The sequence below is a fragment of the Geotrypetes seraphini genome, chromosome 12, assembly GCF_902459505.1.
Source record: "Geotrypetes seraphini chromosome 12, aGeoSer1.1, whole genome shotgun sequence".
Taxonomy (NCBI): Eukaryota; Metazoa; Chordata; class Amphibia; order Gymnophiona; family Dermophiidae; genus Geotrypetes; species Geotrypetes seraphini.
The window spans coordinates 15759720-15778152 of record NC_047095.1 but is presented as its reverse complement, the minus strand read 5'-3'; the positions used below and the strand labels follow the sequence as shown (position 1 = coordinate 15778152).

Sequence of the window (18433 nt, the reverse complement as noted above, 5' to 3'; positions counted from 1 at the left end):
CACCCCAGGAAAATGGAACACCACTAAACAAGATCTAGAAGAGTTCATCCTCCAGAACTCTCTTTCCTCTACAAATAATCTGATCCTTGGTGATTTAAACCTCCACCTAGAAGACCATACCTCCAAACAAGTAGTAGATATTCTATCATACCTCAATACCCTATCGTACCAGATCCTCAATCCTGAACCAACACACGAAAAAGGTCATCAACTCGATATTGCAGCATACTCATCCCCAAACCTCAACACACAAAACATCCAAATCACCAACGGCGCCTGGCAACCTACCCTATAGTCGGACCACTACAAATACAACTTCACCATCAACTGGGAGCATAACAAAAATAAACCCACTCCTCCCAAAACAAGCCTTATGATCAGACAGAAAATCGACCCCAACACATTCTGGAGCGCAGTGGACCCAGCAATAGATTCCAGCAACCCTAGTGAATTCATAAACACCTGGCGGTCTCTCAGCGAATCGACCTTGAACAAACTAGCACCACTAAAAGAAAAAAATAAAATATGTAGACAATCAGACAAATGGTTTGACACCGAACTCCTACAACTAAAAAGGAAATGTAGACAACTAGAAAGGGCATGGATAAAACAGAAACAAGATAACACTAAAATAGAATGGAAAATCCAAACCAAGTAATACAAAATCAAACTGAAGGAAAAACGCAAAGACTACTACTCCAACCTCATAGGCACCGACAAACCAGACACAAAAAAACTTTTCAACCTAGTAAGAAACCTCACCGACACCAAACTATGTCTAGCCACCCAGGGAAACCTAACACCTACAGCCTCTCAATTAGCAGATCACTTCAAAAATAAAATCATCTCAATCAGAACAACATTCAATAACTCACAAAACAACATAGACGAGATTCTAACAAAACCCACAACAGATGAAGCCATATCAGCAGATAGGTCCTGGACCGATTTCCCTACAACCCAGTGGTCTGAATTGGACAGGCTCTACAAAAAATATTGCAAATCCTCATGTGATCTGAACAACTGCCCACCATACCTACTAGAAACAGCTTCCACCAACTTCAAAGCTAGCTACACACTATGGCTGCAAACAACACTCAGGGAAGGCCAGTTCCCACCAGACCTCGGTGAAATCATAATTACGCCTATACTGAAAGACCCCAAAGGTCTAATAAATAACCCATCAAATTACAGACCAATCGCTTCTATCCAAACATACGTCAAAATAATAGAAGGGCTAGTAGCACAACAACTGTCCATGTACCTAGAAGCCCACAACATCCTACATCCATCCCAATCCGGATTCAGAACCAACCACAGTACAGAAACTCTCCTGGTATCTTTACTAGACATAGCTCGAAGACACCTCAGCCAAGGAAACAGACTGCTAATCATCCAATTTGATCTCTCAGCTGCATTCGATCTAGTGGACCACTCCATACTTCTCCAGATACTAGACGCAATAGGAATTTCAGGTAAAGTTCACAACTGGTTCCAAGGCTTCCTTAAAACAAGAACATACAGAGTCAAATCAAAAGACATTCTATCTGAACCATGGACCAACCCATGCGGAGTACCACAAGGCTCTCCCCTCTCTCCCACACTTTTCAACCTATTCATAGCTTCCCTAGGCACCACCCTGGACGCCCTAAATATTACTTCTTTCAGCTATGCAGACGACATAACCATCCTCCTTCCATTCGACATCCACAACCCAATCTCCACAGGACACCTGAAAACCACATTGGAAACAGTAGAAAAATGGATGACAAATCATAAGTTGAAGCTGAACTCAGACAAAACTAAATTCCTACTACTAGAGAAGGACAAAAAACCATCCCTAACTGAACTAGAAGTAAACTCAATCAAGTACCCAATACAGAGCTCCCTCAAAATCCTAGGTATACATTTAGACAGATGCTGCACAATGCAAACACAAATCCATAAAATCACCCAAAAAGCATTCTTCACAATGCGAAATCTAAGAAAAATCAGAAAATTCTTTAATAAAGACCAATTCAGGATCATTGTCCAATCCCTTGTGCTAAGTATTGTAGACTACTGCAACAGCCTTTACTTACCTTGCCCTACCAACACAATAAAAAAACTACAGACCATCCAGAACACAGCCCTCAGACTCATATACTCACTCAGCAAACACGACCACATTACCAATGCATACTTAGAATCTCACTGGCTACCAATAAAAGCAAGAACACAATTCAAACTCTACTGTCTCATTTTCAAAGTAACCCACGGCACGGCACCCAGTTACCTAAACAACCGTTTTCACTACTACCTCTCACCCAGAAGAAGGAGAACACAGAACCTTTTCACCTACCCACCTCTCAACGGTACTAGTCTTAAGAAACTTTACGACAACCTTCTGGGGACACAGGCAGCTAAAATCGACTCTGACATCTCAAAACTTCTGACCAAAACAACAGACATAAAAGAGTTCCGTAAAGAATTAAAAACACTACTGTTCAAAAAATATCTCCCATCACTCTAACCACCACCCAATGAGTCCCCAATCAACGCCTTTGGAAACACCCACCTATAGTATCTCTTTGTCTGTGATCCAGAATGTACTGTAACTCTTTTACACTACACCCGATTTAACTTGATTCAGTTGACATGTATTATCTTCTGTGATATGTATTATCTTCTGTGATATGTATTATCTTCTGTGATATGTATTATCTTCTGTGAAATTGAAGTATCATAATCCTTTACTGTTCCTGTAACTTACCCTTATCCTGAAATGTAATTCTACTGGAACTGCCCAGATATTTTCTATATTGTAATCCGCCTAGAACCGCAAGGCACAGGCGGAATAGAAATCCCTAATGTAATGTAATGTAATGTAATGTAAATGTTTCTTCTCTTTCTTTAATGATTGTAGTTCATCCCCCTCACCTTCTGTACCAGTTATTTATTAGTACGTATATATTTTGTATTTAATGGTATAAAACAGTTCTGTTTTGTCCCCTGTTTTTAAAATGTTCTACGCATTGAAGTATTTGACATTGCGTGTACAACAAACCTTAATAAAACTTGAAACAACTTGGCTTTTTTTTTTTTTTTCCTTTTAGCCTTGTTCTGTGGACTCTGCTGTCCTCCTCTCCCTCTCTGTAGGTTAACACAGAATTCTCCAAGTGGCCCAAAATTTGAAGAATGCCTCTGCCATAGCACAGTCTCAGGGCAAGAGTTCACTATAAGAGCAGCAGCTATCATTTTCTGTACTAAGCAGTAGTCTACAAGTTTAGCATACAACTGCAAAAGGGACAGGGTACTCTAGTGGGTAGAGTAGTTACTCCAGTTACAGTTCAAACTCCTCTGCAACTCTGCAACTCAGTATCTCACCTCTCTCCTCCTCAGGAACTTTGTTCATTAGGAAAGTCTCTCTTATCTGTACCTTTCTCCTCTACTGACAACTCCAGACTCCGTCCCATCTATCTTGCTGCACCAAATGCCTGGCATGCACTGCGTCAAGCTCCTTCTCTGGCAGTTTTCAAATCTAGTCTAAAAGGCCACTTTTTCAAAGCTGCTTTTAATTCCTAACTCACACTCACTTATAAAGTACCCATTTCTGTTTTATCATTCCCTCTGTGAGAAATTCTCTAACCCCTATTTGTCCTGTTTGTCTGTTTTAATTAGATTGTAAGCTCTATTGATCACGGATTGTCTCTTACATGTTAATGTATAGCACTGCATACATCTAGTAGCGCTATAGAAATGATAAGTAATAGCAGTACTCTACAGTCTCTACATTTAATACTAAAGTGCAATATTTACATGCTAATAACTACACCTGTCTTTTACATGGCATTTAAAGTTATAACGCCTAAATGTTGTTATGCAATTGTCAACATACATTGTATTCTATAAAATCTGGATGCTCAGACGCTGTTATAGAATTCACACTCAGCACCCAAATATAGACAACTCTTATAGGATTACCCCTATTGTGTCCCCCATCCCCCACCCCCACCCCCACCCCAGATCAATGCAGAACAAGAAATGCACTTTTAGATTTCAGGCAAATATGAGAGGCAAATGATCAAACAGGAAAAATGTTTAAAAAAGATTACCATGAACTTTTATAATAAAAGGAGAGCGGGATCCACCAATATCTTCAGGAGAAGCTGTGATATCATACTTCCTGCTAGTTATCAAGGGCTGGCGCTGATGTTTAGAAATCCGACCTTAAAAAAAAAAGAAGCAAAAATTCTGCAATGATCCTTGCACCAGTCAGCATATATAGAAGAAATGGATGTGAGCACCTGGCCTTTATTACCGACAACATTTTAAAATCCAAAGATTATACCACCACAGTACACAAACTGAAGACAGAATTTGCTAGAAAATATGTGCTATATGAAAGTGGTAAAACCGCTTGACTGGTCAATATACAATTTATTATGCAAAGCAAGTGGGAGATAGAAGAAGATGGAAATCTGATAGATAGCTGAAAAGTAAAAAGAAGGGTGAGAAAGAGGGTGAGAGTTCAGTTGACAGAAGAAGAAAAGGAAAAAAAAAAGAGGAAAGAGCTAAAAAGTTGTGTTAAATAGAATTGGGCCCTTAGGGCCTGATTCTGAAAACAGTGCCTTCTGTGGTAGGCACTTGCAAAATGTGCACCTACTGCGTGTCAATCACCAGAAGGCGTTGTTTCCAGAATTGTGTCTGTTTTCTTCTATAGACACCTTAAATGTAGGCCAACATTTTACAGGCCTACATTTAAGGCATATGACTTGCGCCTACGATAAGCACCTAGGCACGTGCATGGATGCCTAAGGCCCCTTCTGGTGTAAACTATGCCTACGCTGGTCGTAGGTATCCACAGGCATGCCTAGACGTCTCTACATGTATGAACACCTCTTTCATTGTAGGCATCCTTCACCCCATCAATTTTTTTTTAAAACGTGCATCCCGATTGGACAATTAGACGGCAATAGGATGCCTACTGCTCCCTACAATCTGGATGCCATTTTTAGAATCAGGTTCTTAGTGCACAAAGTTGCGCACACAAGTTATAGAATAGTTATGCACATAAGTTACTACAACAATTAGCTGCTAATTGGCATTAACAACCAAAAAGTAGCCATAGTTGGTGTTAATTAGCACTAATTGCCATTAGTTGGGATGCTGTAAATAATGTATGCAAATGCATAATACAAAACTGCAAGGGGTCATGGACCTGGGGTGGGGGAAGGACGTCTCTAGTACTTATGCGCTTATGTTATAGAATACTAGCATTTGAGCACCTAATTGTGTACAATTAGGAGTGAGCATTTACACCAGCCATTGAGCTAACATTAAATGCTCGCACCTAAAGTTAGGTACATAAATGCAGATTTATGCTAATATTCTATACTGGCAATAATGCACACGATCACCAATATAGAACTGTCACTTAAGGCAGAGGTCCCCAACCCCCAGTCCGCAGCCCACTAGCAGTCCACGGCAGTCTGACAGTCAGGCCGCGAGAGAACTGCTGGCAATGGGCATCTCTTTCCCTCATCTTACGGCCGTCTGACAGCCAGGACGCGAAAGAACTGCAGGCAACAGTTCCAGTGTTTCCTTCCCCTTGTCTTGCCACCTCCCTCCCTTCCCCTCAACTTTGTGGGTGCTCCAGAGTTTTCTGTTTCTGAGTATCTGGATGTGGTGACATTTTCACAAGTCCCGCTCGACTGCCCCAAAGCTTCTCCTCTGGCGCACTTCCTGTTTCCGTCTAGGCAGCTTGCTTCAGAAGAGACTTGTGAAAACGTTGCCGCGTCCAGACACTCAGAAACAGAAAACTCTTAAGTGCACTCGCAATGGTGAGGGGAAGGGAGAAAGGTGGCCCGACGAGGGGAAGAGATTCAGTGGCACTGAAAGGAAGTGCAGGGAGAGGGAGAAGGGTAACAGATGCTGAAAGGGAGACAGAGGAGAGCAGGCTCTGAAGAGAAGTGAAAAGAGAGGGAGGATCAGACGCTTGATGGCAGTGGGGAGGGGAAAAGATGCTGTTTGGAAGGGGGGAGAGAGAGAGAGAGGAACAGACGCTGAAAGTGGAGAGAGAGAAAGAGAGAGAGTAGACACTAGAAGGAAGTGGAAAGGAGAGAAAGGGGAGCAGATGCTGGGTGGAAGGGGAGAGAGCGAGAGGAACAGATGCTGAAAGTGGAGAGAGAGGGAGAAGATGCAAGAAGGAAGTGGGGAGGAGAGAAAGGTGAGCAGACACTGAAAGTGGAGGGGGGAGAGAGAGGGTAACAGACACTGGATGGGAAAGGATAGAGAGGGAAGCAGACTCTGGAAGGAAGGAGAGGAGAGAGCAAGCACAAACTGGATGGAAGTAGAGGATAAAGAAAGAGCACATGCTGGATTGGGGGAAGAGGATAGATTTTGTGAGATACTGGAAGGGGTGAGGGAAAGAGGTGGCAAGTTGTAGATAGGCACAATGAAAGGGAAATAGGGAACTGAAAAGTAAATAGGCAAGAGGTAGAAAACAAATTGAGAAGGAACAGCACAAAAGAAAAGGAAGGAAGAGGCGAGAGAGATACTGGAACATTGGGGGAGGAGACAGATACCGGATCTGAAGGGAGGAAAGGAGGAGAAAGATGCTACAAACCACCTGGGGGAGGGAGTAAGAGATGGACGAGAAGAAGAAAGAGATGTCAGACTATGGGGGAGCGGAGGGAAGAAGATAGGTGCCAGACCAATGGGGGGGGGGAGGGAGAGACAGTTTCTGGTAGAGGCATAGAAATAAAGCAGATGCCATATGGAAGAAGCAGAGAGAAGGCAGACAGTGGATGGAAGGAAGTGAATGACAAGAACATGAGGAAAGCAGAAATAAAGGTAGAAATCTCTATTTTCTTTTTTTTTGTTAGAAATGGAATGTATATTGTGTATAAAACTGCCCTAAGAGCCCGCCCTGAATTCTCCCCCCCCCCTCGCTCCGACCAGTCCCTGGAAAAATTTGCTTCTATAAAAGCAGTCCTTGGTGTCAAAAAGGTTGGGGACCACTGACTCAAGGCACATCAATCTGATGCATAACTTTAAGCCCCAAAGAAGATACATGTGCACATGTTGTGAAACTGTGTACACACTTTTGGTCACAAACAGAGAAGCAATTTCCAAAATGTGTTTTTACAGAAAAAAAAAATGCATTTACCCAAGTGAAAACTTTGTTGCCCCCATTGTGCTTATAACAACAGATACAGTGCTATACAGAAAAGCTTTCCTGATCCTGGTTGAGGAGAAAGTAGAGAGTAGAGCACGGGTGTCCAATGTCGGTCCTCGAGGGCCGCAATCCAGTCGGGTTTTCAGGATTTCCCCAATGAATATGCATTGAAAGCAGTGCATGCACATAGATCTCATGCATATTCATTGGGGAAATCCTGAAAACCCGACTGGATTGCGGCTCTCGAGGACCGACATTGGACACCCCTGGAGTAGAGAGTAGTCTTCTAATCCACTGAGATTTAATCTACATCTTCAAAGTCCTCAGACTAAGAGATATTCAAAAGCCCTTAAAAATTCCTTAAAAGGCTATTTTTCCCATTAATCTATTTTTTCAAATAAATTTGAAAAAAAGAAAAGAAAAACTAATTTGTTTAAACAAAGACACACAATGGATTCTTTAAGACAGGTATTTACCATCATGGTATTCGCCATCTGCAAGAAATATGTAGTAGGCAGCATCAAAGTTGAACCTTCTTTTGTCATTGGGAAGGTGAAGGCTTCTCCTGAAGGAGCACTGAATGACAGAATCAGAAAGTCTCCAGGCTAAATCCTGCAGGGCAGCCTGGGGAAAACAAGAGGGCTCAGCAGCATGCTCTTATATTTCAACTGAGCTGAAGGAAGGGAATGTCAAGTTTAATATACAGTGGTGCCTCACACAACGAACTTAATTGGTTCCAGGAGCAAGTTTGTTATGTGAAACGTTCGTTATGTGAAACGCGTTTTCCCATAGGAATACATGTAAAAAAAAATAATTCGTTCTGCAGCATAAAATATGCTAAGATGACATAAAAAAAGATAAATTTTTGGTTATTATTTTTATTTAGATACATCTAAAAACATAATTGTTTTTTAAAACAACACACATTTTTTAAATTTAAAGACAGACTAAGTAGAGTCTAATTTTACAGTGAGAGAGGGCAGAGTCTCAGCGGCAAAAACTGGGACTTAACTGTTCATTTTTTTTTTTTTTTCTACCGTGTTTCCCCGATGATAAGGCAGGGCCATCAAATAAGACAGCCCCCCCTTTTTAGAAAAAAATGTAAAATAAGGCACCCCCCCGCAAATAAGCCACCCACCGATACCTGCGCTTACCCGAATCGGGTGGTACGGTGGGTGACTCCGTGTGGTCCCTGGCACCCCCGACACGATCGGGGCAAGAGGGAGCTCAAGCCCTCTTGCCCCCCAGACTCCCCGACACGATCGGGGCAAGAGGGAGCCCAAGCCCTCTTGCCCCCCGACTCCCCGACACGATCGGGGCAAGAGGGAGCCCAAGCCCTCTTGCCCCCCCGACTCCCCGACACGATCGGGGCAAGAGGGAGCCCAAGCCCTCTTGCCCCCCCCCGACCCCCCGACACGATCGGGGCAAGAGGGAGCCCAAGCCCTCTTGCCCCCCGACTCCCCGACACGATCGGGGCAAGAGGGAGCCCAAGCCCTCTTGCCCCCCCGACTCCCCGACACGATCGGGGCAAGAGGGAGCCCAAGCCCTCTTGCCCCGCCGATTCCCCAACTCCCCGACAATATCGGGCCAGGAGGGAGCCCAAGTCCTCCTGGCCACGGCGACCCCCTAACCCCACCCTGCACTACATTACGGGCAGGAGGGATCCCAGGCCCTCCTGCCCTCGACGCAAACCCCCCCTCCCCCCAACGACCGCCCCCCCCCAAGAACCTCCGACCGCCCCCCCAGCCGACCCGCGACCCCCCTGGCCGACCCCCACGACACCCCCAACCCCCTTCCCCGTACCTTTCTGTAGTTGGCCGGACAGACGGGAGCCAAACCCGCCTGTCCGGCAGGCAGCCAACGACGGAATGAGGCCGGATTGGCCCATCCGTCCCAAAGCTCCGCCTACTGGTGGGGCCTAAGGCGCCTGGGCCAATCAGAATAGGCCCGGGAGCCTTAGGTCCCTCCTGGGGGCAGGGCCTGAGGCACATGGTCGGGTTGGGCCCATGTGCCTCAGGCCCCGCCCCCAGGAGGGACCTAAGGCTCCCGGGCCTATTCTGATTGGCCCAGGCGCCTTAGGCCCCACCAGTAGGCGGAACTTTGGAACGGATGGGCCAATCCGGCCTCATTCCGTCGTTGGCTGCCTGCCGGACAGGCGGGTTTGGCTCCCGTCTGTCCGGCCAACTACAGAAAGGTACGGGGAAGGGGGTTGGGGGTGTCGTGGGGGTCGGCCAGGGGGGTCGCGGGTCGGCTGGGGGGCGGTCGGAGGTTCTTGGGGGGGGCGGTCGTTGGGGGGAGGGGGGGTTTGCGTCGAGGGCAGGAGGGCCTGGGATCCCTCCTGCCCGTAATGTAGTGCAGGGTGGGGTTAGGGGGTCGCCGTGGCCAGGAGGACTTGGGCTCCCTCCTGGCCCGATCGTGTCGGGGAGTCGGGGGGGCAAGAGGGCTTGGGCTCCCTCTTGCCCCGATCGTGTCGGGGAGTCGGGGGGGGCAAGAGGGCTTGAGCTCCCTCTTGCCCCGATCGTGTCGGGGAGTCGGGGGGGGCAAGAGGGCTTGAGCTCCCTCTTGCCCCGATCGTGTCGGGGAGTCGGGGGGGCAAGAGGGCTTGAGCTCCCTCTTGCCCCGATCGTGTCGGGGAGTCGGGGGGGCAAGAGGGCTTGGGCTCCCTCTTGCCCCGATCGTGTCGGGGAGTCGGGGGGGCAAGAGGGCTTGGGCTCCCTCTTGCCCCGATCGTGTCGGGGAGTCGGGGGGGGCAAGAGGGAGCCAGGCGGAGAGAGGGCAGTTAAGCGCAGTGCCTGCGCGGAAGGATGCAGCTCGGGCGACTTCGTTGTGTGAAACGAAGTTCGTTGTACGAATCAAGACATAAAGTTCGTTGTGCGCAGCGTTCGCTGTGCGAGGCGTCCGTTATGCGAGGCACCACTGTATTAAGATTTCACATTTGGTTGCTTAGAGATGTAGTTTAAAGCAAGGTTTATGTATTAGAGTCTGTCAATCCCCAACAACCTCGTTTCTTTTTTTAACTCAGTTCTTCTCACAGTGATTTTATTCCAACTGAACCAATTCACTAACCCCTCCCTCACTTTTTATCAAGCCATACTGCCGAGCAGTACAAGCTAAATGCTGAGATGCGCATAGGATTCGAATGGGTGGCTCGATATTTAGCTTGTGCTGCTTGGCAGCATAGTTTGATAAAGGGGGGGGGGAGGCAAGTTATTGAACTATAATGGTTATGTTTTTTTATTTAAGTCTAAGGTGGCATCCAAATAATAAGGTGGGAAAGCAATCACACAGTGTTCAAAATGTTTCCTGTGCACTAAGTCCAAATGGGACCTGCTGCGATGTTTAACACACGAGAGGTAAGCTTGCAAGCTGTAACCTTGTCTGACCTCAAGGGATAAATGTGGCCACATCTCAGCATGACAAGTTGTCCTCTTCCCTCTGTTAAAACTGAGGCTTGAACATGCATGTTCTTGTGCATTCTCTTGCCTATGGCTCTTCACTGGAATAGAATTCCAATGTCTTGTAAATCAATTGATAACTTAGTGGTGTTTCAAAAAGTTCTTTAAACTTTTTTGTTTCATTGATTTTTTAGGGGTAATTGTAATCCTTTAAATGACAATGGTACCACTAGTTTTATCTCAGTATATTATTTATATTTTATGTTAATATGTTATTAGGGTCCTTTTACTAAGCTGTAGTAAGCATTAACACATGCTTACCGCAGCTTCAAATGCACTATCATGGGCGCGCTCAGTTGTCCCACGATAGTGCATAGGTAGCGCATGCACATGTAAAAACTAAAAACTAATTTTTATTTTTGGGCACTGGGGGTGGGCCTGGGGACAGAGAGTATGAAGGGGTACTGAAAAGTTCCCAGTCCAACCAAGAAGAGAATGACATGGATATGGTTCAATCTGAAACAAGGTCAAAAATCAGAATTTTGCTTCAGCAAATTGGCACCTTAATGAAATAAGATGACACTCTTTTCAGCTACAACGGCAAAATAACACTCAGAATTTAGGAAGTTAGTTTGTTGGGCTGAGAACTTTTCAACAACCCCTCGTAGGTGTGTCCGTGCTAATCGGTTACCACCTGGCTAGCGCATGAGCCCTTACAACCTGCAAAATAGCCCATGTGGTAAAGGGAAAATTTGTACATGGCCATTATTGTAGAAAAGTAAAAATTGGTCACTTACTAGCAGCACAAAAAGTGGCCTTAGTGTGCGGGAAAACCCCATGTTGGGGCTACTGCAGGCAATTTTTAGCGCTACTTAGTAAAAAGGACACCTATATTATTTTATTTTTTGCATTATGTTTACTCATTTACTACATAAATAATTAGGTAACTCATTCTGGGTGTTGTCTGGACAACAGGCTAAATATATGACTACATAAATAAATAACACAGCATTCATAGTAAAAAGCAAACTGGACAAAAATATGCAATAGTCCACATTAGCAGATCCCACCTTTATATCACCATTAGGTGAGTGAATACACAGACTAATATTCAGCTCATGACGGTAAGTGGCTTATATGTCACTTCCAGCCACAGGCTAACCTAACCCTGGATATCTCGTGCCAGAACATGCGCAGCTCCAAGCACTGAATATCTGGGTATGTCTGCTGACCAGGAAGATAAACCGGGTACCAGCTTATATTCAGACCAGGCCCAGTTTAACCCCTTAATCAACACAGTGTTTCGATTCTTAGTACTTCAACATAAAACTAATGAATGCTGTTGTTCTCTCTCCTGCCCCCCGGCAACTGAAATACTGACCAATCAAAATGGAGCTATTAAACAGGGTTCCTTTCTGATTGGGAAGCACAGGAAGCATTGGTTGCTAATTCCAAATTTAGACAGCAACAGAAGCAGCTGTCATTCAGTACACTTTTTCAGCAGAATGTACTTAAGATTTATTTTATTTTATTTTTTTACACATGCAGAGAAACAAGAAAGCCACATAATCTTTCAGAAAGATCCAGTCTGGCCAGAAAACTTTCCAGTTAGGAATGCCAGTAACCAGATCACAAATACCATTTCTACTCTGCAGCTCAGATGAGGGTAAAACAACTGAAAAATATCAGACTCAGCAAATCTGAGGAAGCAATATACCAGCCACACAAAGGTCATGTTCCCACAAAGAGGATCATAGTACACTGCCATGTGTGAAATCAGAACTTAACGGTAGGGCTAAGTATAGTCTCAGCCAGATTCATGGAGCTGTTTGGCCTGGATAAAAGGCACCTTGGATTAATGGACATGTTAAAAATGAGTTCCTAGGACTGAGCATGGCCAGCTACTGTGCAACTTCCAAAGATGAACTTCTTAGAGAAGTGGCAGCAATCTACCGTACAAGGAAAGCAGAGCACAACGCTCTGGATCTGTCTGTAGCTGATGCCATTACACAAACTCACCCCACACTCTAGCTTTCCAGTTTCTCTGAGTAGCCGCAAGTGAAAAAGCGAGTCACTAATCGAAGCCCAATAAAAAGGGTTATCACCTATGACTTGGTTGACAACCTTTACTTCTACATAGCCAAAGAAATTACCACAGCAGCCACCCTTCTTACACTACTTACATACAATTTGAGTATGCATCTAATTTGCATGCGCAATTTGAGTAACCTGCAATTAGTACCAATAATTAGGCGCTAAAAATCAATAATTGGCAACAATTTGGGTCTGCACATGCATCTTGCTACATACGATTCTATAAAGATGTATGTGCAAATGTTTTAGCATCAAACTTACGAATGAAGATTTTCACCAGGTTTCAGTTGGTGTAAATCCTCACGCCCAAAAATTTGATGCAGATCCTGGCGAGATGTCACTATTCTATAAATGGTGCCCAGCTCAGAGCACCGTTTATAGAATAGTGCCCAGCGCACACTTTTTCACCACTCATATTTGGGCACCACTTAAGGGTAATTTTATAATAGAGAGCAAGTAGGCACCTCCTATTTTATAAAGACACATAACCAAAGTGGCGGAAATCATGTCTACCTCGTAGGCACAGACAATTACACCTGCTCTCAAGCAATGTCTGGGCCTATATTATTTTAAAGTGTGCACATAAATTATCATATTTCATCATCTTTGCACATATGTGTAAACTGCTCCCGCACTGTGCCAAAACTCCACCCCACTATGCATCATGTCAAAGCATGTACTTTTACAACAGTATGTATTTTTAAGAGGCCACTTATGCATAGAAATGACTTTATAATCCAATATTAGGATTGCCAGATTTTCTGCTCAAATTTTCTTGCCCTGTTCCACCCACAGCCCCGCCCCGTTCCGCCCATAGTCCTGCCCCGTCTGCCCCCGACCCTGGCACCACACAACCCCGTCTTTTCGGGGCCACGTCGAGAGAGCGTCTGCCATTGCATGGATGCATGTGACATCATCGCATCTGCGTGTGCGCAGATGCCCTCCAGACGCGGCCCCGAGCTCAATGGTTTTCAAAACTCAGACAAAGTGCCAGGTTTTGGAAACTCATCCAGATGCCTGGACAGTCCTCTAAAAAGAGGATATGTTCAGGTAAATCCAGACGTCTGGTAGCCCTGCCCAATATGTAGACAATCTGTTGCATTTCTAACAGGACCTTCAAAGGGATGATCTGGATAAGAGATAAACTAAATTGAAACCGGTAAAGCCAGCTAAGCTTGTAAGCAAATGGTGCTGGCTGTTCACATGAGCAAAGAATGGAAGAATGGCAAATCACTGGTTCTTATACTGCACCTCGGAGTCCAGCTCAGGATGACTTCGCCCAGCCAGGAATGCAGGAGAGATCTGAACATGTTGATCTTCCACCATACACAGATAAGCATCGTCATCACCCTGACAATAAACCCAGAGAAGATCAAGGATCATGATGACAGGTCAAAAGCGCGTGACGACAAAGGCGCGCCGACAACCCAGCTAAGACAACTGAGCGCAAGGTGGAAGCGCGCCGAAGAAAAAACAGTATTTTAAAGGGCTCCGACAGGGGGCATGGGGGGGAACCCCCCCCCCCACACTTTACTTAATAGAGATCGCGCCGGCGTTGTGGGGGGGTTTTGGGGGTTGTAACCTCCCACATTATTCTGAAAACTTCAATTTTTCCCTGAAAAAGAGGGAAAAAGTTAAGTTTCTAGTAAATGAGGGGGGTTACAACCCCCTAAACCCCCCCCCCCACAACGCCGGCGCGATCTCTATTAAGTAAAGTGGGAGGGTTCCCCACCAACACCCCCTGTCGGAGCCCCTTAAAATACTGTTTTTCTTTGGCGCGCAATTTACATACAAAGCTAAAAGTAACCATCTCCCTAATGTCCTGAAAAACAACTTAGACACTATTTTAATTCAATGGTTTAAGTCACCCATACCGGATAAAAGCAGCTGAAAATAAATAACCTATGCGCACTCCACAGTCAATTTCATTCTAGAGACAAATGCAAAATAATTTAAGCATGAGTATTAAGCTGACTATCTAACTTTAGCCTCATGTGATTATAATGGAAGCCTCAATCAATCCTAACTTTCTCCTCTCTGTCATAAGTGCACATGTCCTTCTTTTGATTAGAACACCAAGGGACTAGAAGCACTATGACATTTAACTCCAGATTTCTGGAAGTCAATTTGAGGACAATAAATCTCATTCTTGGGTCATCTATACCCTTATCCTATGAGGCTGTAATTTGTGGTACGTTACTACATGTTTAGCCTACTTTAGGCAAGTATAAAAGTCGCCTTTTCCTGATCATGACAGGAATAGGCGTTCAACTGATCACACATAATTGGAAGAACCATGACAGGATTAATTATATTTTTTGGTGGGTAAATGTGTGTACCACATATAAGTATGAAAGAATGATGGTGGAACACTTGGAGATTAGTAAGTCCTTTAATGATGTATGGAGTCCATTGACTACTTTTGTTGCATTACAGTAAGGGTGGGTGGGGGAGGGAAATGTACGTTGAGGAGTTAAATTATTTAATTATAATATTGAAATCAAGGACTGACTGTCTCCTGCCGGAGTTCCCACTCTCCAGTCAGGCACCCCTGCAACCACTACCGGCATTTGCCGACAGAGGAGAGGTCCTCTCTCCTCGGGATAAAGATTGAGTGAGCCGCGGAGTTCAAGAGGCCTGACTGTCTCCTGCCGGAGTTTCCACTCTCCAGTCAGGCACCCCTGCAGCCACTACTGGCATTTACCGACAGAGGAAAGGTCCTCTCTCCTCGGGATAAAGATCGAGTGAGCCGCGGAATGCGGCCCAGGGATGCGTGCCCAAGGCCACGTGACCGAAAGGGCATGGCCAAAGGGGCAGGACAGGCCCCTTTGGAGCCCCTTCAGAGCCAGAATGAGCAAGGAGCAGTTGGGAGGAAACTATGGGAACACGAAAAGCTAAGATTATTTCTTCCTCTTCATTAAATGTAGTTGGACCAATGGATCATCACTTATCCTTACCACCTGGATCTCTTTTAGAAGGTAAAACTGTTTTGCATGCCCAATCTACCTCTTTCTCATCTGGTGAACCCACGCCTCCACCTCAACCTCTTATCTCCTTACTAGAGAAGGATGATTCTATTTCCTTGTCAGGTTCGGATTCAACTTCTCCATTACTTTCTGAGTTGGACTTAAAAAATATACTGAAAGGGGAACAATCTTCTTCTGTATTGCCTGTATCAATGCCTACTGGTCCTATTCTTAGGCCTGAATTGGGTAATAAACCTATTACACTTCAAGATGTCTGGACTGTAGTGAATAGAATTGAGAATTCATTACAGGACACAGTAATACAACTTTGTCAATTTTCCTCCGAAATAACAAAAAAAGTTTCTGAGCATGATTCTCAATTGGCAATAATGGGAAAGAAATTGGATAAAGTAGAAACATCTGTTTCTGTAATGCAATCTTGTGTTGTATTTCATGTTAAAGATAATACTTTATTACATTCGCAGATGGAAAAAATGGAAAATGCTATGAGATCTAGGAACCTCAGACTTCTGAATTTTCCTATATCTCATTACCTTTCTCCTTTGGAACTACTAAAAATGTTTTTAAAAGATGTACTTTGTTATGCTCATTGAGGAGTAGTGACTCGTGGCCAGTAGGGGGTGATGTTTATGGGACGGTAATGGAATGGATATCAGAACATGATAGTGCAGTATTTTTGTAGAGTTTTTCTACAAAAGTGCCTGTTTTTCGTATGATTCTGGGTACTTCTAGTTAAATATAAGCATATGTGTTAGTTAGGGCCACGCCCAATAGAAGCGTACGACAAACTGTTGAATAAAAATCAAAATATAAATGTAGCTAAAGCCAGAAAAACACACTACAGATTAATATAAGGGAAAGAATGGTGTTCTTTTTGTGTACTTTGCTGTTAGGCTAGATCATGGAGGAAATCATAAAGGATACATGGAATCCATTTTGGATTCTTTGTTTTGCTATATCTGCTCTGTCTTTGGACACCATTTTGTGCCAGTGACTAGTTTCTGTCTTCTTTGTCCTCTCTGTTTTTCTTTGTTTAGTTTTCCCGCTCCCAGCATCGTGGTGTTAATTAATACCACATGTGCTTTAGACTGTTTAGGAAGATAACGTGTCCCAAACTAAGATATAACAGGAATTAAATATAGTTATGAATGAAAATTATGAATGAATGCTTGGCCAAGCAAATGTGACTGAAGTATGTGATTGTATGACTGTGTATTGAACAAAAGAATGGGTTTTGGAAAAGCATGTTGTGTATCTTTGCAACCTAAAGAAATCCTAAAACATCTGGAAATGAGTAACAGTTTCTAGTGAAGAGAGGGGGAGACCAGCCCCTCCTCCTCCTTTTCTAGGAAGGCTTCTGTGTAATGGCTATGTAATTTGAACCTGTCAGTTTAGGGAGAGTCCTCTTTTCCTCTAAGACTGACTAATTTTCAGCATGGTTCATAGGGCTGAGAACATTTCAGCATCTTTTTAACAAATAATTTCTCTTAATATACTTTTGTGAAAATTATGATTTATATTCAGAAATGACTATAAGCAAACAAATGTACTTTTCTGAAACTTTTGTCTTTGTCTAATTTGAAACACCTCTTTTGTTGATTTTTATTGGTTGTCAAACTGATGATGTCACTGAGCCAAAAGTATATAATAGAGTGACTTGACATATTAAGCTGAGCTCGTTATCAGAAGGCCAGCATTTGGCAACTATAACGATCTCCCACTAGCGCAACTGTTCATGCAAGCAATTATGCTTTATTCTTTTGAATTTCATAATGGAAAAATAGAAACAATAACTCAATAAATCTTAATTATAATTTTTAAAACCTTGCGCTGGTATCATTTTACATGTTTTTTATTATTTTTCAAACCTTAAGCTTTCAAGAAGGCGTCAACGTCCCTTGCTCATCATATAGAAAAATTTTCCCCAGATAATCTTTATTATCTATTTCGGTGTTCCAAAAAGGTTTCAGAAGAAGGAGAGATAGATCAATTAGTGTCACCAGATAGTTTAAATATCTCTCAATTTCTAGAGCCATCGAAAGATTTTATAGCCAAGAGAGCAACATTATTGGTAACTTTTATGACTGAAATGGAAAAACAAGATATTCTTAAAGTATATTTTATAAATAAAAATGCTTTGTTCTGTGGTCAACAGAGAAACATTTTTCCAGATGTCTCTAAACAGACACAACACAGGAGGAAGCAATTCCTACAACTCTAGTCTAGAGTCTTGGGTGTGGGGGCTTCATTTTTTCTTAAATTCCCATGCAAATGCTTGGTGACATATCAGAATACTAGATATATTTTTTTGGATCCAGCTCATTTAGAAAATTTTCTTCAAGATAAACGAAAATTGGATATATTACCTGTAACTATTGCAGAGGCTGAGATGGCATGAATATAGATCATTTAATTGCCTGACTCTAGAGTGTACTAGTATATTTTGGATTTTATTTCTTGTATTAAGTTTGAGACTACGGCAGAGAAAATCAGCTCTCTATAATATGGACTTGATAATATTGTATTTTCAGTTTGAATTATTTCCTTATATTTGTTTATATTACCTTAATCTGTTATAAGTTGTAACAAATTAATAAATTTATTAAAATAATAATAATAATATTGAAATCACATCATATGTTTTATTGTATTAATAATTAAGATGAGGATGGGAGTAAATGATTGTTTAATGTAATAATTGTATAGGTATTCGTGCATTTTATGCAGTATTTATGATTTACCAATTGTATTGCGCTATCAAAGTTTGAAAATCAATAAAGATTTAAACAGATATTATC

At 43.3% G+C, this 18433-nt stretch overlaps 1 protein-coding gene across 5 annotated transcripts in view; it reads right to left on the bottom strand.

The window, feature by feature from the left end:
* Positions 1-18433, bottom strand: part of FRRS1 (ferric chelate reductase 1) — a 92424-nt gene that overhangs the window by 29307 nt on the left and 44684 nt on the right. For all 5 annotated transcript variants that reach the window (XR_004536604.1, XM_033916179.1, XM_033916180.1 and 2 more), the window contains exons 7-9: positions 13900-13998; positions 7636-7783; positions 4095-4208 (exon numbers count right to left, since the gene is read on the bottom strand). Coding sequence is in view for 4 of the 5 variants with exons in the window: in XM_033916179.1 (XP_033772070.1) it covers positions 4095-4208; positions 7636-7783; positions 13900-13998 (361 nt within the window). In the remaining variant the exon portion in view is untranslated. The remainder of the gene's footprint in view (positions 1-4094; positions 4209-7635; positions 7784-13899; positions 13999-18433) is intronic.